This window comes from Myxine glutinosa, chromosome 3, assembly GCF_964187855.1.
Source record: "Myxine glutinosa chromosome 3, kmMyxGlut1.1, whole genome shotgun sequence".
Taxonomy (NCBI): Eukaryota; Metazoa; Chordata; class Myxini; order Myxiniformes; family Myxinidae; genus Myxine; species Myxine glutinosa.
This window is the reverse complement of record NC_136263.1, coordinates 191,485,775-191,511,074: the sequence shown is the minus strand read 5'-3', so window position 1 is coordinate 191,511,074 and position 25,300 is coordinate 191,485,775. Positions and strand designations below refer to the sequence as shown.

Below are 25,300 nucleotides of genomic sequence, written 5' to 3'. Positions count from 1 at the left end.
AATGACGTTGCAAGTTTTTCCAGACGATTCCGATAGGCCACCCAGGCTTTACAGCCATACAAAATAGAAATTACAACGGCCTTGTATACGAGCTTTTATGGGGTTATATCACTGTTATTGAACATGCAATATCAGTCTTCTAAAAGCGGAACTAGCACATCGGATTTTATGCTGGATCTCTGACTGTTGCTTTCTGTGAGAAGTGGCAGCCAAGGTATGCAGTGTTCACATTCTCGAGTTCCTGCCTGTTAAAGGTGACCTTTGGCAGGGTAGTTTGTTTGTATGAAGGAAGCTGGTGAAGCACCTTCATTTTTCTTTTTCCAATGTCGAGGTACAGAGCCAGGCCTTGGTACACTTGAGAAGCAATTAAGGGTCGTTTGTGGGTGCTCCTCAATATGTACAACAATGGCAGATGGAGCACTAGAGTTGCATAATCGAGGTCGATTGCAACTGGTTTTGGCACAGAGGCAGGAGAGGTTGAATGGGTTCCCATCCATCCAGCGCTCAAAGGAGATGCCACTGGGCAGTCAGTCACAGATGGGCATCTTAATGGCTGCAAGAAACATGGAAAAAGTTGGAGCAAATCAAGAAACCCTGCTTGATGCTAGGTCGGATGACAAAGGGTTCCATCTCAGACTCATTACATAGGATGGTAGCAGTCATCTGATCATGAAGTAGTCTGAGGATGGTGACAAATTTCCCAGGGCAGCCAATCGTTGACAGGACCTTCAAGTAAGCTTCAGTTGATAGAGTCTATGGCTTTCCTGCCTCACGGTCGACCGATTCAGGACAGGTTCCTGCTGTGGTTATTGACATTTTTCCTGGATCAGCAAGGTTAAAAAAACATGTCTGTGGTGCTTTCCAATGGTCTGAAGCCGCTGAGACTGGAGAGAAATTCCCTCGGCAAGGGAGGAGTTGGTGCAGTCAAGCGAGGATCCTCCCAGCGATGGGCAGGAGGCCATTACCTCTAGCTTCTGTGGATGGACAGACTTGTCTTCCATTTTGAAAATTGTGACCATGTTCACATTCCTCAGTCAGGTATTTCATCAGTGTTCCAGATTTTCAGAATAAACGTGATGAGCTTGTTTCTCAGATTTTTTTTTTTTTTTGGGGGGGGTTCTTGACCTACTTTATGGCCCAGATGTCATCAAAGAAAGGTTGGTGGTCTGGAAAGGACTTCCTCACTGGATGCTGCGAGATGGATTGAATAGTGTTATCAGCTACTGTCGATTTGCAGTTCAGGAGTGTTTGATAGTGCTTTCAGTGTGCTTTAATCGATTAATTATCTTTATGCAGTGTGGTACCGTCTTCAGATTGAAGAGTGGCGAGTCCACAAGTTTGGTCCATAGATGGCCTTTGGTGCACTGAAGAAGCTCCACATGTCATGATTATCAGAGAGCTGTTAGATGGCAAACTACTTTCTTTCGCCTTCTCTAGCCACCATTTGTTTTTGATTGCTCGGATATTCCTCTGGGCTTCATGTTTGAGCAGTCAAAAAGATTCCTGTATCCTGATGGGGGAGAAAACTGTGTCTAATGGCTCACAAGTCCAAGATGATTGGGGGTTTCTCCTCCATAGCAGCCTTCATCCACCTTCAGTCATTGGGAAGTGTTCTTCATGATCCACCTGTTCCATAGTTGAAGTCCATTAGACCGCTATTCATGGCCTTCTCATGGGTGGCCCTACCAGAAATGCAAGAGACTCCCGACAGCATTACTCTGAAGGTAAACATCACACACAAGAGTCTTCACCACTACAAGGTTGCAATCCATGGACAAGGATCGCCACCGACCCTTTCTCCCATAAGAGATTGCTCTCAGCTGCAGGTGGCCTTCTCCCACATTAAGGTTGAGAAGTTTCCTGACAATGTTGGCACTTCGAGATATTAACCCAAAAGCATTGGTAGTATAATGCTTAAGAACTATGCTTTGGCCAAATCATCTTGTTCCACACTTCTCAGATTACCACCAGCCTTCATCATGGAAAGTTGCAAACGTCAAGCCTTATTCAAAAGAAGGGTTCTAATTCTGATCAACTCCACAACAGACTGGTCAGCCTTGGATCATAGATTAATATGAATATATGTACAAGAGCGAGACTAGAACCCGGAAAAGGAACAAGTAGCAAACAAACACCGGGCCAATTTCCCCAAAATTTGCTGTACCACATTTTCACACGCAAAAGGTAAACATTACAAAAGCTTTTAATTCACAATAAAATGGAGGTAGAAGCTTTGGGCGTTCGAGCGTCGTGCATTGGATTCCCTCACTCCCCGCTCCCCTCAAACCCCTCACTCCACGCTCCCCTCCAACCCGTCACTCCCCGCTCCCCTCCAACCCCTCAGGCATCTGACTAGACAAAACAGCCATTAGAATACATTGTGGATTTTCTATACTATTGCTGAAACCGAGTGTCAAACCATCCTAGCGACAATAAAAATAAAATCATTTGGTGAATTTGAGTCGAGATAAAGCCGTAAGGGAGTCTCAATGGACTTATAGGCCTTCACTTCATTACCCTCGCCAGAGAAGAGGGTATTGCATTTGCGTCCGTTTGTTACTTGGCAAAAAAAAAGTGTGTGTGTGTGTGTGTGTGTGTGTGTGTGTGTGTGTGTGTGTGTGTGTGTGTGTGTGTGTGTGTGTGTGTGTGTGTGTGTGTGTGTGTGTGTGTGTGTGTGTGTGTGTGTGTGCTCACTTATACTTGCCTACAGGTCACAATTTTAAACCGATCTTCACGAAACTTCACCAAATGGTAGACTTCGTCGTCCGACAAAATCCTATATATTTTGAGGTCAAAAGGTCAACATAGGCCAAAGGTCAACCACTTTTTCAGATTTCTAAAATCCTCAATTTTCATCCGATTGACCTGATATTTGAATAGGATTTACATATCGGCTAACTGAATTCAACCACCAACTATTTTGAGATCAGCATAGGCCAAAAGGTCAACAAAGGCCAAGGGTCAACCACTTTTTTGGAAATTTCTAAAATCCTCAATTTTCATCCAATAGACTTGAAATTTGAAAAGGATTTACATATCGGCAAACTGAAACCAACCACCAACTATTTTTGGAAGTCAACATAGGCCTAATTTCTCAAATTGTCAATTTTAATCCGATTTGCACATCAGCTCACTGAATTCAATCACTAATTATTTTTTAGGTCAAAAGGATGTTCTACTGAGTGCCATTCAACTTTGTTCTGTTTTGCGAAGTGCCGCTCTATGAGTGATTTTTCATTTGTCTGTCTGTCTGTCTGTCCGCACAGAACGAGTATGCTTTCTCTACAACCTTTGGTCCGTTGACAACACAATTTCACCATAGTAGCTCCTCCCCATATATAATTTTCTAATGATAATTATGACGTCGTAGGTCACGTAGTACGGGCACCATCCTGGAACAACTTTGCACCTCCATATCTCCGAAAGTACTCCATGGAAAAAATTTAAGCATGGCTCATAGTCAAGTACTCCTCAAAGGGAACAACATATATTAATGTCATCGGTGTCTTCATTACGGAGGGCGTGAATGGTGTTGGTGTCCTGTTTTCTGAGGAGTTTGTAGACAGTGTGGTGAGTGTGACTAGAGTGAGTGATAGGTTGATGATGGTGAAAATGATGATTGGAAAGCTCTTGGTGAACGTCATCTCAGGATATGCTCCGCAGGTTGGTCGAAGCGATGAAGAGAAGGACAAGTTCTGGTGTGCGATAGAGAAGCTGATGGAAAACGTGAAAGATGAAGAAGTTGTTGTGGTGGGAGGAGACCTGAATGGACATGTGGGAAGGAGTATGGATGGTTTTGACGGAGTTCATGGGGGTTACGGATATGGTGTGAGAAATGGAGAAGGTGAAAGGATTTTGGAGTTTGCTGATGGAGCTGATTTGTTGATTTGTAATACTCAGTTCCAGAAAGAGGATAATAAGCTTGTTACATACACGTCAGGTGGGTCGACGACAACCGTTGACTACCTGATGGTGCGTAGGCGAGATAGGGGGCACCTCCGGGACACAAAGGTGATCCCGGGGGAGGAGGCTGTTTCACAGCACCACTTGGTTGTCTGCGACATAAGGGTGAAAGGTGCGAGGAGAGCTCGGCGGGTGAAGTACCAACCAAGAATGAAGGTGTGGAGGTTGAAAGAGGTGACAGCAAGGGAGGCATTAAAAGAGAGGCTGAGTAGGGTAGAGGATGATGTGGTTGAGCTTGAAAGTGGTTGGATGTCAATGAAAGCTAGTCTGTTGGGAGCCGTTGGTGAGGTATGTGGATGGACAAAAGGACTACCGAGGCACTCGGAAACATGGTGGTGGGATTATGAAGTTGGAAAGATGATTGACGAGAAGAGGAAGAAGTTCAAGGAGTGGCAGAAGGCGAAGGGTACGGGAGCAGAAACAGCAGAGCATGAAAGTTATAAGGCAGCCAGGAAGGCTGCAAAGAAAGAGGTAGCAAAGGCGCAGGAGGCATGTAGGAAAATGTTCGGAGAACGCTTGGATTCGGAAGAGGGTCAGAAAGCAGTATTCAGGATTCAGGATTGCAAAGCACATAGCAAAAGAGAGGTGTGACGTGATGGGGGTGAGTTGCTTGAAGGATGAAGTGGGACAAATCATGTCGACCCAGATGGAATTAAAGGAAGATGGAAAAGATATATGGAAATGCTGTTGAATACAGAGAATGAATGGGATGGCAACATAGAGAATAACCCAGTTTTAGGACCGGCAGAGAAGATAACTGAGAAGGAAGTTGAGGAAGCGATAAAAGCAATGAAGAGTGGAAAAGCGGGAGGGCCAACGGGAGTTGTGGGAGATATGTTGAAGGCAGCAGGAAGTTGGGGTGTGAAGAGAATGACAGAGATCTGTAATCTGGTGGTGAAAGAAGGCCGCATTCCAGTGGATTGGGAACTGAGTACCCTCGTCCCTCTATACAAGGGGAAAGGTGACCCTCTGGAGTGTGGCTCGTACCGAGCGATAAAGTTATTGGAGCATGGAATGAAGGTATTGGAAAGGGTGTTGGAGAGGAGGATAAGGAAGAAAGTGAAGATCGACGAAATGCAGTTTGGATTTATGCCAGGAAGAGGAACGACAGATGCGCTTTTCATTGTGAGGCAGTTGCAGGAGAAGTACATGGAGAACAGGAAGAAGTTGTTTTTTGGGTTTGTTGATCTGGAGAAAGCATTCGATAGGGTTCCACGCAAAGTATTGACATGGGCATTGAGGAAGTTAGGAGTGGAGGAATGGTTGATCAGAGTAGTGATGGCAATGTACAAAAGAGCGCGCACAGCTGTAAGGACGAAGGACGGGAACAGTGGTGAGTTTGAGGTGAAGGTGGGAGTGCATCAGGGGTCGGTACTAAGTGCACTACTATTTGTAGCTGTGATGGAGGTGCTGGCTCAGAACGTAAAGGAGGGTTTACCGTGGGAGTTGTTGTATGCAGATGATCTGGTGTTGATTGCGGAAAGTATGGATGGACTGAAGGAAAAGATGAACAAGTGGAAGGAATGTATGGAGACAAAAGGTCTGAAGGTGAATATCGGAAAGACGAAGGTGATGGCAAGTGGTAAAGCATGTGGTGAGGTGGAAAGAACTGGGAAGTGGCCGTGTGCTGTGTGCAGGAAGGGTGTCGGAGTGAACTCCATTCAATGTACAATGTGCGCCGAGTGGGTTCATCAAAAATGTAGTGGTCTGAGAGGGTCATTTACCAGTGTGGCAGCTACATTCAAATGTAAGGTGTGCACAGAGGGAGCTGCAGATGGAAGAAATGTTGAGTTGGATCTTGGAGACGGCGTGAAGCTGGAAGGTGTGAAAACATTTTGCTACCTCGGAGACATGCTGAATGGAGAAGGTGGATCAGACTCGGCAACGGTTGCTCGAGTGAGATGTGCATGGAAGAAGTTTCGGGAACTGAGTGGCGTGCTGATGAGGAGGAGAGTGTCGCTGAAGCTGAAGGGAAAGGTGTATGCTGCATGTGTGAGAAGTGTTATGATTTATGGGAGCGAGACATGGGTAATGAACGTAGAGCAGCAACGAAGGCTGGAAAGGGTGGAAATGCGAATGGTTCGATGGATGTGCGGAGTATCGTTGAGAGAGAGGAAGACAAATGATGAATTGCGAAAGATGATGGGAATATTGCCTGTGATTGATGCTGTGAAGAGGAACAGGCTGAGATGGTTTGGTCATGTGTTGAGGAAGGATGAAAGTGACTGGTTGAGAAGAGTGATGGAAATTGATGTAGAAGGAAGTAGAGGACGGGGAAGACCGAGAAAGACTTGGCTAAAGATGGTGGAAGAAGAAATGCGGGCAAGGGGGTTAACAAGGAGAGATGCAGAAAATAGGGCAAAATGGAGAAGATTGTCATGGGGACCGCAAGGCTAACCCCCGCTCTAGCAGGGAAAATGGCCTTAAAATGCATGTTGTTGTTGTTGTTGGTGTCTTCATTATGACGTCATAACGAGTCATGTAGAACGCTTGATCCAATCAGTTTGAAATTTCTTGAGCGTGATCTACACAAACCTTGTTTGTGAGAGTTAAATTGATGACGTCATCGTTCACGTAGTTCAGCAGCCATATTGGATTGAACATAAATCTACGTCGTCAATAAACCACCCAAAGACAGCAGCTAATAAACAGCACACAAACACGTCCTGGCAAGGCTCTGCAATCGTCGATTGCTCTTTCTTGTTGAAAATGCATTTTGTTCTAAAAACGTTACCTTCCGTTCAATTTTCCTCCCGTTTTTTGCAACAGAATCTAAAACTATCCAAGTGACTATGGAAAATGAAATGAGATATCGAATTAGAGTTGAAATAAAACTGAGAAAGAGCAAGACACCACAGGCCTAACAAAAGAGGCCTCAAAGCTATGTGAGGAAACAAAATGTTGGATATTTGTTTTTGAAGCCCCTCCCAAACTGGGTGTAGACACTCCCCCGGACAGACAGACAGACAGGATCACCTACGGAGATTATATATATATATAGAGATTAGCTACAGTCGGGGTCAAAAATATTGGCACCCTTGCACTTTTTTCAAATAATGCACAATTTCTTCCAGAAAATTGTTTAAATTTAAAAATATTTTGGTATCCACATATTATTTTTTTCTTTGCTTTGCAGTGGAACAAAACAACAAAAGCTGAAAAAAATTACTAAATCTTATCTTATTCCACACAAATCCTAAAATGGCTCAGAAAATATTATTGGCACCTTTTAGAAGTTTTCAGAAGTAATTTCAGAAGAAATCAGAATTGGCACCTAGCTCGCCTTCACGCTGTTGAAACCAAAGCATTCAGAATCATTGGAATCTCCCGCGATGAAGCTAACTCCAAGGGCCTCTCACTCACTCACCGCAGGCAGGTTGGTGGTCTTTCCGTCTTCTACCGACTCCTCTCTGGCCTTGCCCCCCCCAGCTCTCTCTGGGTTCTGTCCCGCAAATATTCCTACAGGTCGCACAAGATCTGCCTGCAACCCTCTTTTGGTTAAACTGCCAAAATCAAGACTCTCTACTCACCTTCACTCCTTCATTCCTCTTTTCTCCCGCCTCTGGAACAAACTCCCTCACTCTCTTCAATCCCACTCCACCCTCCAAGTCTTTAAAACAGCTGTTCACCACCATCTCTTATCTTCCCCCATCCAAAACCTTGATCTTTTCTACCCCCGCTAATTTCACCCCAATTCCACTTTTTGAAATACCAACTTTTGTCCTGGAAGTCCTTGGTGTCCTTGTGCTTTATACTTCTCCCTCCCCCCCCCCCCCCCCTTCCCCCTTCCCACGCCTCCTCCCCCCGGGCCCTCTCCCTTCCACACATCTCCCTGCTCTCGGATGTTGTGTGTGTGTGCTTCCCCTTTTCTCCCCATCTTGTCTTCCGCTCCCTCTTTTTGTGTATTTTGTTTGTCTGGTCGATTTGTTTGTGAAGTTAATGTTAGCTCTTTCACGAGCCTCGATTCAGTATACAAAAAAAAAAAAAAAAAAAATTTCGATTTCAAGCAGGTGATTCTCATTTACTTTGGAATTGAACTCACCTGTGGTGAGTTGCAGGTGCCTGCAATATAAAAAATCACTCATTCAATCAGTTTGAATGGAAAAAGGAGTCATTCTGCTGTGTACCGCGATGAGAATGGATTAAAGAAAGAAAACCAAAGAATTGTTTGAGGTTAGACACGAGATCTTAGCCAAGCATGGACACGTATGGCGGGCCATACTTTATTTTTTTTTTGTAAATCAATCGAGATGGGGTGTCCATATTACGTATTGTGGTGTGTAGAACACAAATCTGAGGTTTTTTTAAATTCTGATAACCCTAACCTACATCAATTTGCAGTTGATTATCATTAAATTTTTGATTATTTTGCTATTCTTCTGGAAAAAAGAGACGTTTTTTATTTTGAAGTTAGGGCTTTTATTTTGGTAACTTCCTGTTGGGACGGCAGTTGTAGCCATCTTGTTGCTGAAAACTCGATGTTGAGGAGGTTGGCAATCCTTATCCATCCGTCTTCTCTTCTCTTATGGCATTGCCAGTAAGTACGTTTTTGATTAGGAACCTGAGGAACAAATAGATAATAATTTTAGATGTAAATTACCTTGTTTTATATTATATTTGTAAATTGATTTGTGTACTTACCTATTGCTAGCCTGAGTTACATGTGAAGTGAATATTTTGACGGTTTTCTGTAATACCTGTGTAATACCTTAATATCTGTCTGTAGTGGATACTTACCTGTGTATTATTGTTTGTATTTCAGTGTGAACTACTAAAAATGGCTCAAGTCAGAACAAGGATGAAATCAAGTTCTCATTTAAGTAATCTTGTTGGCACTGGGCAGGAGCTGTTGGTGTCTGAACTGCCAACTGTGAGGGATATCCTGAGGTATGGCACATCTACTTGAGGGAGCAAAGTGAAGATGACAGGAGGAACTACCCAGTGGACCAGCTCGTGTCTGACATCTACCCTGGTCTGATTTGTCAGTGGAGCAAAGCTAATGCTCTTTTCAAGCCTCCTGTTATCAATGAAAAGGTGACCATCATGTCCAAGCTCAAGGAGGTCTGGAATCAGGCAGTGAAGTTTTCTCTTGGAAAGGGCAAACCTGATGCCAAAGAGAGGTTCATTGTCAAGTTAGGCAAGTTATTTGATATTTTGACTTGCAAGTGTCAGATTACCAGTTGTGAGGGGGGGAGGCTGTGAGGCCGGTGAGGGCTGTGTGATCCAAGCCCACATTAACTGTTCCTGCAGCAGAGAGAAAATGATTCCTGTGAAAGATCTTGCCTACATCAAGGGACAGAAAGAGAAGGTTGGAAGTAAAGGACCCCACCAAATGGGGAGCCCTGAACTGCCAGAGCACAAGAGACAGGTGAGGACATTGGAAAGGCAGGAAAAGAAAAAGAATGCAGAGAAAAGGAGAAGGAGCAAGGAGGAAAATGCTGCAGCAGCAGAGAAGGCAGCCAGGAAGGATGTTGAGAGATTTTTGTCAGATGGTGATGAGGATCTGGAATTGGAGAGAAGTGGTGCTGAAGATGAGTGTCACTGAAGTTGAGCTCTTCCCTGAAACTGACACTGAGCCTGCAGCTTCAGCAAAGGTCCAGACAAACTATGATGAGATTCCAAACATTGCCCTTGCTAGTGTAAGGTAACGCATAGGGCTGAGGCCAACAGCAGCGATAGCAACTGCAGCTCTGATTGATGCAGGAATCATCACAGAAGACGATACAAGTAAAGTGATTGATAAGAACAAGGTCAATAGAGCACAGGAGAAGTTGATGACAGAGCTGGGGGAAGAGTTTGATGAGAAGTGCAGGGAGGAGGGGGGATCTCCTGCATCCTCTATGATGGGTGGATTGACCTGACCAATGTGATGATGGAAGCTGAGGGCAGTGACCAATCTTTTCTTGCAAAGATCAAGGAAGAACACTATAGTGTTGTTAGTGAGCCTGGTAGCTACTATCTGTTCCACTTTACCCCAGAGAAAGCAACTAAAGAGGAGTCACATGCGGAACAGATTGCTAAGGTCCTGTTTGCCTGGCTGAAAGAGAGGGGTTTTGATAAGACCTTGTGGGCCATTGGAAGAGACTCAACAAATGTCAACACTGGTGTGAAAGCTGGAGTAATGCGGAGGCTGGAGCTGCACCTGGGGAGAAAGCTGGTCTGGTTGGTGTGCAACCTGCACACTGGTGAACTTCCCCTGTGCCATCTCATTGTTCACCTTGATGGCCCTACTCTGTCAGACAACACATTTTCCAGGCCAATAGGAAAGCTCCTTGCTTCTGCTACAGACTTGGATATCAATCCAAACTTCACCCGGATCTTTGTTGGCCCTCCACTGATCAAGCTGTCTGACAAGGCCATTGAAGATCTCTCAACTGATCAACACTATGGCTATAAAATTGTCTGGGCAATCAGGGATGGAGTGCTACCTGCAAGGCTGGCTCTAGTGGAGATTGGACCAGTAAACCACAGCCGCTGGCTCACCACAGCGAACAGACTTCTCAGGCTCTGGGTGTCAAAGCATGGACTGAAAGGAAAGAACCGGAAGAATCTGCAATTCATTGTGGAAGTCATCATTGGAGTGTATTATCCATGTTGGTTCAACGTGAAAGTCAAGCACTCCTGGATCGAAGGGCCTAGGCACATCTTGTTTCAGCTGGACAGCCTCAAGTCCCAGAGGAAGGAGGTGCTGGACCTTGTGATGCCGACTGTGAGAAGATCTGCTTGGTATGCCCACAGTGAAGCCATCCTCCAAACACTGCTGTGCTCTGAGGATCAGAAGGAGAGGACTGAGGGGGTGGAGAGAATCCTGGCCATCAGGGGAGAGGGGAACCCAGACACTCAGCTGGGGGACTCCTCTGTCAGGACCAGAAAGACACCTGACATCAACTGTGATGCTTCCAGCATTGGTAACTTGATCAGCTGGTCGGAAGGTGTGTCAGAGCCACCTCTCACCTGCTCCCTAAGCACCTCGGAGGTGAAGAACTTCATCAACACCGCCATGGAGGTGCTCAACTGGCCTTGCCACACACAAAGCATTGAGAGGGTTGTTAAAATGGTGACTGAGGCTTCTGCTAAGTACTTCTCACAGGAAAAGAGAGATGGAGGCATCAGGGCTCAGGAGACCAGCAGGAGGCTGATGTCCAAGCAGGACTTGTGCAACCTGGTAAAGTTCAAGAAGTAAGGAGATTGATCTTTGTAATTGTAACCAGTGATATACATGCAGTTCACCTGTTAATAAATATGTACATTTGATTTGGCTGTGTCAATATGAATGATTTCCCTTATATCTTTTAATATCTTATAAAGGGGTTTGAAAGGGTAAAATTGGCAATTTAGAAATACAAATTGATGCAGGTTAGAGTTATCCTATCCAAAAAATAAACTCATATTTGAATTCCCCATAAAAAACACATAATATAGACACCCCTCATGTTAGGATTTCCTTCAGATTCATTTTGGCACCTGAGTATGACCCGCCCTAAAATTGGACAGTCTCAAGACTACAAGTCCATCTCCAGAGACCTTGATGTTCCTGTGTCCACCGCACGCAATGTTATCAGAAAGTTTAAGGCCCATGGCATTGTAGCCAATCTCCATGGACGTGGCCGCAAGGGAAAACTTGATCGAAGATTACAGTGAAGGTCTGAAGGATTGTTGGAATGGTGTAGAAAGCACCTCGATCAACTGCCAAACAGGTTAAAGCTGACCTTCAGACACAGGGTATGACAGTTTCAACTCGCACCATCTGTCGCCAACTCAATGAAAGTGAGTTCAAGGGTAGGAGACCCAAGAAGACCCCACTGCTGAGAAAGCTCGACTGGAGTAGGCCAAAACACACCTGAACAAGCAAAAGTCCTTCTGGGAGAATGTCCTGTGGACAGATGAGACTAAATTAGAGCTTTTTAGTAAAGCACATCATCTGTGGACAGAACACAAAATGAAGCCTTCAAAGAAAAGAACACCTTCCCTACAGTTAAACATGGAGCAGGTTGAGTGATGTTTTGGGGTTGCTGTGCTGCCTCGGGACACTGGGTGCCTCGAATGTGTGCATGACGTCATGAAATCAGGAGATTACCAAGGCATTTTGGAGCACAATGTTCAACCCAGTGTCAGAAAGTTGGGTCTCCGTGAAAGGTCATGGGTCATGCAGCAGCACAATGACCCTAAACACTTCAAAAAGCACCCAGCAATGGTTCAAGACAAAACGCTGGACTGTTCTGAAGTGGCCAGCAATGAGTCCAGATCTAAATCCCATTGAACACCTGTGGGGAGATCTGAAAACAGCAGATGGGAGAAGGAACCCTTCAAATCTGGGAGAACTGGAGCAATTTGCACAAGAGTGGGCCAAATTGCCAGTAGAGAGATGTAGGAAGCTCATTCATGGCTATAGGAAGCGTATGACTGCAGTTATTTTGCCCAAAGGCTGTGTTACCAAATATAAAGTCAAGGGTGTCAATAATTTTATCAATGCCATCTCTTTTTATTTTCTGATTTAAAAGGAAATCTTAAGTTCTGAATCAAAAACAAAAGTTATGTAATATTAACAGTGAAATAAAGAATTGTGGAGACCAAATCCTTTTGTAAATTTTAACGTATTTTTAGAGAAAATTGTGAGTTATTTGAAAAAAGTGCAAGGGTGCCAATATTTTTGGCCACGACTGTATCTCATAATAAATATCAGGACCATGACTATAAACAAAGGGGCAATACCCCTGGTGCTCACCTGGTAGAATAAGCAGTATACTGCACTAACTAAAGGTATTTTTAACCAATTTCAATGGTTGCTAGAAGACAGGGCAGCATGTAGAATAATACCAACATAATCATAAGCCTTTAAACAAACAAAAAAAACACCTATTTTTGGGGGCAATCCTCCCCCAACCCCGTATACCTCCTTAGACCCCAATTTTTCTAATGCCTTAAGCAAACATTGGTACATCATGGGTGAAGTTTGTGGTGAAGTTTCATCGAAATTGCATGTGTAGTTTCTGAGAAGAAAGCAAATATATATTTTGAGGGGGACACCCCCCCCCCCCCCCCCCATAAACCCCCAAAGGGGCAGAGTTTTCTTAATGTCGTGAACAAACTTTGGTACATCACAGGAGGTGAAGGTTGTGGTCACGTTTCATCGAAATTATGTGTGTAGTTTCTGAGAAGAAAGCAAATACCTATTTTGGAGAGTCAAACCTGGATCCACTTTGACCCCGGTAAACCCTCTTAGACCCCGATTTTTTAAATGGCGTGAACAAACTTTAGTCACAACACAACAAATATCATTTGTGCCAAGTTTGGTCAGTGCAGCTGCGCCAAGCTAACACTTAGAACATAAAATAAAGGGAGCAGGAGACAAGAGGGGGGGGGGGGGAGAGGGGGGAGAGGCACAACAACAGTAGAGAATAGGGATATCAGGAGATCTGTGGAAGAGGAGGATGGGGTACACGGGATAAATAGGATGGACACTACAGGTGATTTCAGGAAAGAAAACAGGAAATTTGAAGGTGGGTTTGGGGTGGATTAACGGGGATAGAAAAGATCAAGGTTATGGATGGGGGAATAAATGAGATGGTGGTGAGCAGCTGTTTTGACAACTTGGAGGAAGGAGTGGGATTGAAGAGTGTATATGGGAGTTTGTTTCAGAGGCAGGAAAAAAGAGGAATGAAAGAGTGAGGGTGAGCATAGAGTCTTGATTTTCGCAGTTTCACCAGAAAAGGATTACTAGCAGACCTTATGCGTCGTGCAGGAATATTTGGGGGACGGAGCACAGACAGAGCTGGGGGAGCTCGGCCAGAGAGGAGTTGGTAGAAGAAAGAAAGACCACCAACCTGCCTGCAGTGAGTGAGTGAAAGGCCCTCAGAATCAGCTTTATCACGGGAGATACCAATGATCCTGAAAGCCTTGGTTTCTACAGCGTGAAGCCGAGCGAGGTGCGAGGCAGGAGCAGCAACCCAGAGGGGAGAGCAGTATTCCATCAAGCTGTGGGTGAATGCTTTGTATGTGGAGAGGAGCTCAGTAGTGCCAAGGAAGTACTTCCCATGACAGACGATGCCCAGTCAGTGACTGGCTTTGGAAGGCAGCTTGCAAATGTGGCTTTCCCAGGAAAGATCATGGCAGATTGCGAGACCCAAAGGCTTGGGTGACAGAACTTCTTCAGGAGGATTGTATTCTTCATCCTTCTATTCTCTCGTCCGTGGAACAGTCTCCATGTGTGTTGTCTTGTGCCTCTCCCTTCAGTCGTTCAAGAGTGCTGCCAAATTTCACATCATGCTTTCTCTCATACCCAACACCCCTTCTCTCTTCAACTCCTGCTGAGCGAAGTATTGGATTAAAGAACATAGGGAACAAGACCTGAAGCACCATGGCAGCAGAAAACAATGAAAACAAGACTTTAAAAAGTCTACACTCGATAAAGTGCGTTTGTATCTTTTGTGTTGGGCTAGCGGCTAGGGTGCCAGCTTAGGATCCCAGGATCCCGGGTTCGAATCCCGGTCGATCGCTGAATTAACGCCAGGGGGGTTGACTCAGCCTGTCATCCTTCCGAGGTCGGCAAATTGAGTACCAGTTCACTGGCAATTCCCTGTGTCGTAAAAGGCGACAAAAAGGGTTGGCGGCAGGAAGGGCATCCGGCCATAAAACATTGCTTCAAAAAGGGGACCAACAAAAACAACAACAACCACGGTGCCCGAAAAGGGCCAACCCCCGCTTTGCGGGGGAAAATGGCCTCTAAAGGTGTTTTTGTTTTGTTTTTTTAAACACACACAGACACAGACAGAGACAGAGACAGAGACACTTATGTATTAGCATAATATCAACCAGATGTTAGAGGTATGCTAACGCCATGAGAAATGGTGAAGCAACATTTTGGATGTGAGCCTTTCTTGAAAGCAAGCAAGAATCCACACATTCATATACAGCATGTGTGGGTAGGAGCTTGGGATGACGTCAGGGACTGAGGGAGGGTCAGGGATGTCAGGATTAAAAGTCAAAGGGACAGGGTAGATATAAATAAGGAGTTGGGAGAACAGGAACAGGAGTCATGGGTGAGAAGCACAAAGGAATTGCATTGGATAAGATTTTTTTTAATTTCAAAAGTTGAGAACAAACTGAAAAATAATAAACAACAAGGGGACTATTGGGAGGAAAAACAAACAAACAAACAAAAGTACTGTATGCATGAAAAGAAGATCAAAAAAGAAGGAAAATTAACGACAGAGTAAAGACAAGTGACAACAAGGAAAAGTTAAAGGCAGAAAGGGAAAAGCAAAGAAAAATAAATGAAGTTTACTTCAAAACATAAAAATATAACAATTCATTCCATTTGGGGTTGTGTCCTGAGTTTGAAAATAATGCTTTCTTTCATGCTGTGATGGAGAGATTTCACAGCCCAGCCCAAGTAAGTGAGGTTGAAGCACCAGTCAGTTGGTTTTGAGAGGTCAGTGCTGTTTGTTTTGACATGCAACATGCAATCTGTGCATGGAAACCATCAACAAGTCTTCACCCTGTCTCACTAATACAGTATACGACGTTCGAGTGCGCAGTACATTACGTCGACGTGGAATTGAGAAATCTTTCGCTGCCACATTGACAACTGCTGCGATGCAACACCTTGCAAGTAACAAGTTAACCGGTTTATCGGCTTCGCCAATTCCTTCCATGCTTCCCTTGAGGTAAATTTAGGTCATTTCAGATATGACCATTACTTTTCTCAACAAACGAACCGGAAGCTTGATCAATCTTTCCACAACGACCTTGCATTCTTTTAAACACGACAGGAGTTAGACATTCTGGTGAACGCATAATTACCCTCCCACCAGGAACATGTCAAAGCTCACAAAAACATTGCAGCGTGCACTTCCAATCACAGGACCTAGAAGTTCTTCAAGACTCACCGATCACTTCAAACGTCAAACAACATAGACTCGTACTGCACAAGGCATTAAATACATGTTCAAGTGTCACATGACCACAAACGTACCAGCTGTCCTTGTGCTTTCCGGAGGCATCCTCGTCATCACTAAAGTTAAGCTTCTCTGAATAATCAACTTCTTCATGAACACCTACAATAGAGTACAAAACGATGCAAGTGAGACAAAAGGTAACCAAGCATTCTGGTCTCAATCCTTCAAACCATCAGCATTCATAGCTTCTGGGGAAAAACGAGCTCACTCACAGGCAAACAATACTGAAAATTAAAAATAAAATGCCCAATCAAAAGCTAAATCACAAATACATCATCTGGTCACTAACCCAACAATCATCGAACCATGCAGTCCACACACCTGCCCACCCCTCATCTGCATCATTCTCCAGGTTGTCAAACTCCTTGAGATCATTGAGGTTTACAATCGACGGTCGCTCCACACCATCAGCCCCCTTTACTACAGGGGGGCCTTGTCTGCCAGGAGGCCTTACAGCACTTCGAGCTATCCTGAAGAAAAAAGACAACAATACACACTCTCTGCAGTAGCAAGCTTACACAAATATACATATGGAATTCCAACCGGGCCACAAGGCTTTAGAAGCAAATCGATGGCCGATAACGTGTTGCATTGTCAGTGAAACGAATGAATGCAGGCGTGATATTTTCATCTGACACTCGCGTGAGTCTTCTTAAGACATGAATAAGCAAATTATTGACACGAGAGATGGCAACAGAATCGACTCAGATCACCAAACTCCACCCCAGTGATTCATCCAATTGAGCTTCATGGTGCCTTCAACTTAACGTCTGCTCCACCCCAAGATACGTTGAAAAATCAAGTCTTGCCCACTAAACCAAAGTCCACCTAAGTTGTCTGGCATAGGTTTGAATCTTGGCCCAGCTATAAACTGTCATCCCAGGGCTTCAAAAAACTGGGTTAATCATAAATGTGTGTGGCGTCTCTCAGATGAACGTTAAATTGGGTTGCCAGCATTAGTGGGTGGACGTGACAGATCCCAGTGTCCTTCCCAAAGAGTAGGTGAACTATGGCCCCCAATATGGGCACTCTTCAACCTCATTCTTCCCTCTGCGTCTACAAGACAGCTGTTCACCACCATCTCAGGTGGTGACTCTAGAACAAGAGCCAAGTAAATGCAGCAAGAGTTGAGGAACTAGAGCAGAGCAGCATCGGAACCGAACCATGCCAAATCAAGAACCAGGGAATCCGGAACACTACCAAAGCTAATTTATACTCAAGGAGGTACCACTTGCCCAATCATTGCCATGATATGAAGGCGAAGAACAACTTTCTAAAGAAAAGGAGAAAAACATAAGGGCAATACCCCTGGCACTCACCTGGTAGAATAAATAAACAGCACACTGCACTGACTAAAGGTATTTTAAACCAATTTCAAACGTTGCTATAAGACAGCGCAGCATGTGGAAACATACAAACTAAACGTCGTGAACAAACTTTGGTGCATCACGGGTGGTGACGGTCGACGGTCGTGGTCAAGTTTCATCGAAATCGTGTGTCGTTTGTGAGAAAAAAGCAAATATCTATTTTGGGAGGGGGGGGGGGTCACACCTGGACCCACTTTGACCGCCACCTCGCCCCCCCCCCCCCCCCCCCCCCGTAGACCGCCTAAGACCCAATTTTGTTAATGCCATGAACAAACTTTAGTCACAACACAACAAATATAATTTGTGCCAAATTTGGTCACAATCCCATCGGCGATTTCGGAGAAGAAGTTGCAATTGTTTACGGACTGACTGACAATGCACCATCGCATAAGCTCCCCGGAACATTGTTCCAGGCGAGCTAAAAAGGAGAAGAGGGGGGGGGACAACAACAAAAAAAAACAAAAAAAAAAAACTGATAGACCAAACATACACATTTTTCTACAAAGTGTACAATATCATGAATCAAAAACTTTCTGCACCAGGAAATGATGAGCAATATGGACATGGCCAATTTAACATAACAAATAATGGCCAATTTAAGTTACCATTGCCCTTAAATTCTGTGCATCATTAAAAATATTTCAAGCACTTGCCGTTTCTTTAAACATGCAGCCAAGGTGTTCCGTTCAAGCTGTTTGTCAAATGGAAGCGATTTCCAAATTAAAACAACCAATCAAAAAGTTTATTTACAGATACTAGCGGGGACTCCTGCCCTCCGGGCAGGCCTACCCTTCTCGGCCCAACTTTGGTGGGCAATGTGCTGTGGCACTTTCTTGGAAATGCACTTTATATATATTTTTGCTAACAAAAAAGGATGGCACCATGATCAATATAGTAATCACCGATGCTGTAATCACTGCTGTTGAAGAAGAAAGAATCAACAATAATACGATGAGTCACAAGGTGAGAAACACAACACTGAAGAAAGCGCGTGATAAAGACGTCGCACCTATATGGACCGTTGCTTGCCGACGCGGATAGACGCGATAACACCCAATTGGTCAGTACCACAACCAATTGTTGAGTGAATAAAGGCGACATTGCGACAGTCACACAACCTCTATTTGTTATAGCAAGGTTCCATTTACTCGGTTTTAAAAGTTGGCAATGTATGTACATGGCAAGAAGTTGAAGTGGGTCAAGCAAAGCAGAACAAATGCTTACAAGGAGTGATCCATGCCAGGAAACTGTCCTCTGAATGCTCCCTGCAAGAAGTTTGGAGGGATGGGCATGCCTCGAAACTGACCACCTGGGCTAAACATCTGAAAAATGGGAAATACGAGTGCATTTTAGCTATACGTGAAAACAGGATTATATATATATATATATATATATATATATATACAGTCACGGTTTTTAGAACCTTCACTTTGTAAAATAATAAGCCTTGTAAATAATTCCCTGTAAATATCCCCATCTCCCAAAGGTCAAAGGTCACACCCTAGTTAGTCCACAAGCAACACGTAGGACACCATAGGAACCTTCTTCAGTTATTTCATTAGTATGCGTTTCAGGTAAGGCTCTGTTTCCAATAGTGTGACTGCGTTGCATTAATCAAATAACCTAGGCCCCTTGTTCAATCCCATTCATTTTGCGGCATGGCTCTCTCCAAATTGGGTTACGCGCCTCTGCTCGCCCAGCAGCGTTCACTGCCCGGCTCAAACGCCATTAACCATGCGGTCAGAGCAGAGAAAAAGGGGGAGGAGTTGTCGGAGCGAGGCGTGGCCCCATCAACGTGTCACGAAGGGAGGAGCCGGTGAACCCTCGCGACCAATCAGGGCCGAGGCGTGTTCACCGGTAGGCGGACCTAAAAGGCATGCGGCTTGATACGCGAGCGCGTGATAAAAGCGCACGCGTGGGACTACTTCGAGAGAAGAGGTTGAGGAGGTTGTGAGGCAGAGCAGGAGAGCCAAAGAGGTACCAGAGATGAGACGGGAGGACGGGAGCGAGAGAGAGACAGCTGGCGTGAGAGCCGAGTGCACGAACGACTTCTAGCTGGGACTTCTGCCGAACATCCGCGCGTCAGGAACGTTCAAAGCCTCCCTCCCCGATAACTAAGGTCCGCTCGCGTTCAACGATCAATGAACAGCGCTGCCTGCCGGGTTTCGCCGCGGAACCAAAGCGTGGACCGGAGTGGAGCGTGAACCTGGAGCCGGACCTCAACGCCTGAACCATCTGCCTGGACCTTCTCCTCCTTCCTGCTATTCCCCTTTGGTGTAAATCTGTCTGTATTGTCCTGGGTGTGATATTTAAGACTGTGTAAGCTTGCCCTGTGTCCTTTTGCTCTTCTCCCTGTACATGCCCTTCTTTCGTTTCCTCTTTCATTAGTGTAGTTAATAAATCGTGTTTGTTCTTTCTTACCTTCTGATTTCCTCTCATTCGACCGCTTTCGTCTTTTCCTCAATCGAGTACAGGTGGCACGATTTGGCCAATCGCTCAGAATCGGCCAGTTTAAAAGACAAGGGGACTAACCCCCCCTCGGTAAGGGGAGCGCCGACCCCCAGATCCGCAATATATATATATATATATATATATATATATATATATATATATATATATATATATATATATATATATATATAGTTGTGGTTCTGAAAATGTACATATATGATCATTAAAGGTTAAAGGTTTGCCCCCATAGTTAGTCCACATGCAACACGTAGGCCACCTTAGAACATTAGTTATGTCATAGTATGTGTGAGAATAAGGTCATTTCCATTAGTGATACCTGCGTTGTGTAAAAGAAATGAGAGTAGGTCCCGTTCATTTTGCGGCCCACCCTCCAAATCGACCTCGTTGGGCAGCATCCATCCCGCACCCTGATTCGGCTAATCCACCTCCACCTCGGCTAATCCAGCGTTCGCTGCTGGCAAGGGTTTTCGCTCGAAACCAGCCAAATGTCACGAGGTAGGCCTGGAAAGGGGGAGGAGCGCGAGGTCTGAGTGTGGCCACGTCAAGCAGCACATCAAGGGCGGAGCCGGTAAGAGCCAACAACCAACCAGGGCTCGGTGAAATGGCGTGAGGGGCGTGGTAAGAGCGTGGCTGGCAAATTCGAGAGGGTTCCAAGGGCGTGGTAATAAAACCCTCGGCGCGAGGCCCCCACCAGAGACGAGAAGGGAGAGGACTCGTGGCAGTTGAGCTGGAGAGGACGAGAGCCAAGCGCAAAGCCATTGGGAGGACTGACACGGAGCACTCGCGTGGTAACGGCACTAGAGGACCGGCGTGCGCATGACAGTCTCGAGGCATTGAGGAGAAGCGCATTAAGAAGTGCGTTCGAGCTGTCCGATTATAACGTACGCGGCTGAGCCGCGAGTGTAACCGCCAGCCAGCCAACCTTTCGCCGTATTCCGCCCTGTAATTGTCCGCTCCGCGTAAACGACACGAGGAGAGTTCCTGGCCGCTGCCGCCTGACCATCTGCTCCACGGTACGAGTCGGGGTCCGGAGTGAGATGCCTGGACGCCATCATCCCCGGACCATCTACCCAACCTTCTCCATCCCCATGTGAGTGTGTCTGTGTGTGACGGGCCCGTTTGTCCAGGGATAAGTTATGACTGTATAAGCTTCACTGTGTGTACTTCTACTCCTTCCTGTACAAATTATTAATAAACCAATTGTTCTTCCTGTTTCTTCCTAATTCGACCGTATCAGTCCTTTCCTCCATTGGGTAAGCGTGGCACGATTCGGAACCGCTCAAATCGGGTTTAGTTCTGTTAACAGCTCGGATCACAGCTCGCTGTCGCTCAGCGTTTCCACTACAACCGTGATTCGGGCGGGGTTATTTCCTTGCTTCCTGGGAGCCGTTGGTAATTAGGTATTAGGAATTCGGCCTACGACCCTACCCAGGGCTGACCGGAAGGAGCGTCATAGCCCCGGATCACGTCAGCTAGTAAAAAGACAAGGGGATTAATCCCCCCTTGGTAAGGGGGAAGGCCGACGTTGAGATCCGCAATAATATAATATAAATATATATATATATATATATATATATATATATATATATATATATATATATATATATATATATATATATATATATATATATAATTTATTTTTTTTATTTTTTTTACTATTATTATTTCTTATTTTGTGTATATGAGTGAGTGGGTGAGGGTGTGTGTTTTTGTATGTTGAGTGATGTATGTTGGAAGGGTAGGTGGTTGGTTGGTTGGTGTTGTGTATGTGTGTGTATGGGTGTGTATGGGTGTGTATGCGTGTATATGCGTGTGTATGCGTGTGTATGCGTGTGTATGAATGATCTGGTGTGTTTTGTTGGTGAGTGGTGAAGGGTATAAAGGTGGGTGTTTGCGTGTTCCACCATGTTTGTTTGGTGCTGTGGATTCTGGATGCGGAGGTGTTGTTGTTGTAGTCTGCATTCGCACTGGCTGGGGGTGGGGGTATGTATGCATCCAGGTGTAGTTACTGCATGTGGATGTGTATGTGCCCCTGCTGGCCCACCTTAGCTGACCGTATCGAGGTTGAAGGGCCAAAACGGGATGATGCAAAGGACCTTGACTAAGGACCGGTCAGTGCGGCACACTTGTGACCAGGTGTGTTTTGAACTTATATATATACATATATATTGTTACGGATTCGTCACTTCCGTTGTGGTGGTTTGCATCCACTGTAAATATTTCTGATTCCATGTACTATTATTGTGTTCAAAAGGTTTATTGTTCATGAACTGTTTTCAAAAGGTAAAAAAGTTAATGTTAAAAAAAACAGGAAACAGGATCGGGAACCGGACAACGAAGAGTAAGAAGAGGGAGAAAAGAAGGCGGAGGAAGTGGAGTCAGACAAGTAGCATAGCTGCTTCTCGGTCTGGAGCGAACGTTGGCGAGCATGAGTCACTAGCGAACTTTTGGGTTTCCAGGAAAGGGATTCCTGCGACAAAGTTGTCATCACTGTGACCGATCATCCTGCGTGTCAGGTTTTTAGCGGTGGATTCAGAGGAGAATTATCGCCGGGCCGTTACGTCTCAAGAGCGGGTCGTCGGCGATTTTGACTCGAGCAGGACTTGTGCTTCGCTCGCGGTTTTGCCTCTTTTCAACCATTTTCACCGCATTCAGACGTCGATCTGGGGCGTGTGTGTGACGTGGCTTTTTGAAGGTTAATTCGTCCATACCCGAGGGTGTGATCTCTCAGTCGCCTGTAGGGTGCCTTTGGATTTCCCAGTCGCCTTGAGGGCGCCTTTGTACAGCTTCGGCTGTGTGACTGTACTTGCCATCCGCACGGGATTCTGGTCTCGATTGGACATAGTTCTGGCGATCGCTGGCGCGAATCAACTTCGTCTTGAAGCCGGGAATAAGAGACATTGGGGAATGTTCTTGTTTCACTCACTTGGAGCACAGTGAGTTATATATTACAAAACTGATGGTACCATCAGAGGACATATTGATTGTACTTTTGAATACTATTGTTGTTGTACTGTTATTCTTGTGTGATCTTAATACAATATTTGTTTGTGAGTAACAATTGGGGTGGCTTCTCCATTGATCTTTGACACACAGAATAACACTCTTTTCTGCCGTGACTCCTCTCGGGGCTCGGATATACACCGTGACCAGGGGGTCGGGGAGGAGCACGTAACAGAAATTGGGGGCTCATCTAATTGGCTCGGGGGCTCGAAATTGGGATCCTCGTCTGGGATTAAATTCCCTAATAACATTCGCCCGGGATAGAATTCCCCAACATTCCCAGAATTCCCAAATTTGGTATTTTTGTAACATTCCCAAATTTTTCAAAAAATGTGGAAATTTTTGTGTGAAGGTTAACAGGTGCTAACTAATAGTCACCATGGTGTTCGACGCAGAAAAGTTTGCGGCGCCCCCTAATGAGGCACAGTTCCTAGCGTTAAAAAGATCGGAACTCTTGAGATTGGCCAAACATTTTAACTTGGAGGTTTCATGAAGAAAGCAGAGATGCAGACATTGGTGGTAGAATCTCTGGTGGGACAGGGAACATGGACAGAGGTAGCCTTGGATTGGTTACCCGAGGAAAAAGAAAATGTGGAGCTCCGGAAAATGGAGATGCAACTGCAGAGCCAGGAAAGGTTAAAAGAGTTGGAATGGAAAGCCAAGGAGAGAAGAGCAGAGGAAAGGAGAACTGAAAGGGAACTCGAAGAAAGAAGAGAAAAAGAAAGAGCAGAGGAAAGGAGAGCTGAAAGGGAGTAAAAGGAACGTGAAATGGAGTATCAGAAGGAAGTTAAACTCAAGGAGCTGGAATTAATGGGAGAACGGGGAGAAGTCGTATCCATGCCGGCTGGTTCGACAACTAGTCAGAACACCTGGGATGTTAGTAGGCATGTGAGGCTGGTTCCACCCTTCAATGAAAAGGAGGTAGCCAAGTTTTTTTTACACTTTGAGAAAGTGGCTCAAATGCTAAAATGGCCTGTGGGGTCCTGGACTATGTTCGTGCAAAGTGTTCTGGTGGGTAAAGCTCAAGATATATTTTCGGCTTTACCGATTGACATATGTACAGATTATGAGGAAGTGAAGAAAGCCATTCTCAAAGCCTATGAATTGGTCCCGGAAGCTTACCGGCAAAAATTCCGGAATGCCAGGAAGAGGGAGAGTGAGACCCATGTGGAGTTTGCCAGAATGAAGGAAACCATGTTTGATCGGTGGTGTGATTCGAAAGGGATTGGGAAAGACTTCGAACTGTTGCGACAATATTGATCTTGGTGGAGGAATTCAAACAGTGTGTCCACGAGGACATCAAAGTACATCTGGAGGAAAAGAAGGTACCAGAGTTGTATGAGGCAGCAACCGTGGCAGATGACTATGCCTTGACACACAGGATGGGGTTCCACAAACCTAACTTCCCGCCTAGAGTTAGCCAGGGGAGTTATGGTAAATCAGGTGTAGAGAACAAATATTCATGGAGGCGGCCTGGAGATGACTATGAGGACAAATCTGATACCGCGACTTTTAGGGATCAGAAGACTACAGTTCCAAGACAGACTTATCGTCCGGGGGGCTCGAGGCAGACCACGAGTTTTTCCTCCGGGCCTACTTGCGCTTTTTGCAAGAAACCTGGACATTTGATGTCCCAATGTTATGCCCTGGAAAGGAAAAATCAGGAGCGGAGTCAGACTAGTACAACTCCGAATGCATTGGCAAATGCGAGAAATCGTCCTTGGAGGACAGTGCCTTGTGAAGGTTCCCATGCCAAAGTTACAGCATCACAGAACGACCTTGTTCAAGAGGGTTACAAACCTTTTATTTCAGAGGGGTTTGTGTCACTGGATGGAGACTTGACTAACCAGAGACCTGTTAGGGTATTGAGGGACACAGGAGCACATCAATCTTTGATGCTTGAGGGCATTTTGCCATCGTCAGAGAAGACGGCAACTGGTGTTAGTGTTCTTTTACAGGGGGTTGGTGGCTGTGTTGAAGCCCCACTTCACGTCATCCATTTGAAGTCTGATTTGATGTCAGGACCGGTCACCGTAGGGTTACAAGCCACTCTACCTGTAGAGGGAATATCTTTTGTTATCAGGAATGATTTGGCCGGCGGTCAAGTTTCTGGTAACCCGATGTTTGTTGAAAAGCCTAGTATGGGAAATAACACTGCACAGTTAGAGCAGGAGATTCCGGGTATCTTTCCATCCTGTACCACGACTCGTGCTATGGGTAGGAAGCGCTCTGAAGAGAAGAGGAAGGTACTGACGTCACGGTTTGCACAGACACGTCTTGTCAAGTACCCAAAAACTAAGCGTCAGCACACACAAGTCATGGATGGAGGCAATGTTGGCAAGCTCTTTGTAGGTGGACTGAACTTCAAAACAAGGGAAGTTGTTCTGGACTCTGTCTTCGGCCAATATGGACCACTCTTGGAAGTGCGGCTGATAAAAGACAGACGCAAAAGTCAAGAGGGTTTGGCTTTGTCACGTTTGAAAACACAAAGGATGCCAAAGATGCAGAAAAGGATTTGAATGGCAAGGATTTGGATGG

The 25,300-nt window shown here is 45.3% G+C and overlaps 1 protein-coding gene across 5 annotated transcripts in view; it reads right to left on the bottom strand.

Annotated features, from left to right (window-relative positions):
• The window catches only part of LOC137424099 (protein PRRC2C), a 190,575-nt gene that overhangs the window by 116,415 nt on the left and 48,860 nt on the right, over positions 1-25,300 (bottom strand). For all 5 annotated transcript variants that reach the window (XM_078774907.1, XM_078774910.1, XM_078774911.1 and 2 more), the window contains exons 8-10: positions 18,512-18,609; positions 16,242-16,390; positions 15,938-16,019 (exon numbers count right to left, since the gene is read on the bottom strand). In XM_078774907.1, the coding sequence (XP_078631033.1) occupies positions 15,938-16,019; positions 16,242-16,390; positions 18,512-18,609 (329 nt within the window). The remainder of the gene's footprint in view (positions 1-15,937; positions 16,020-16,241; positions 16,391-18,511; positions 18,610-25,300) is intronic.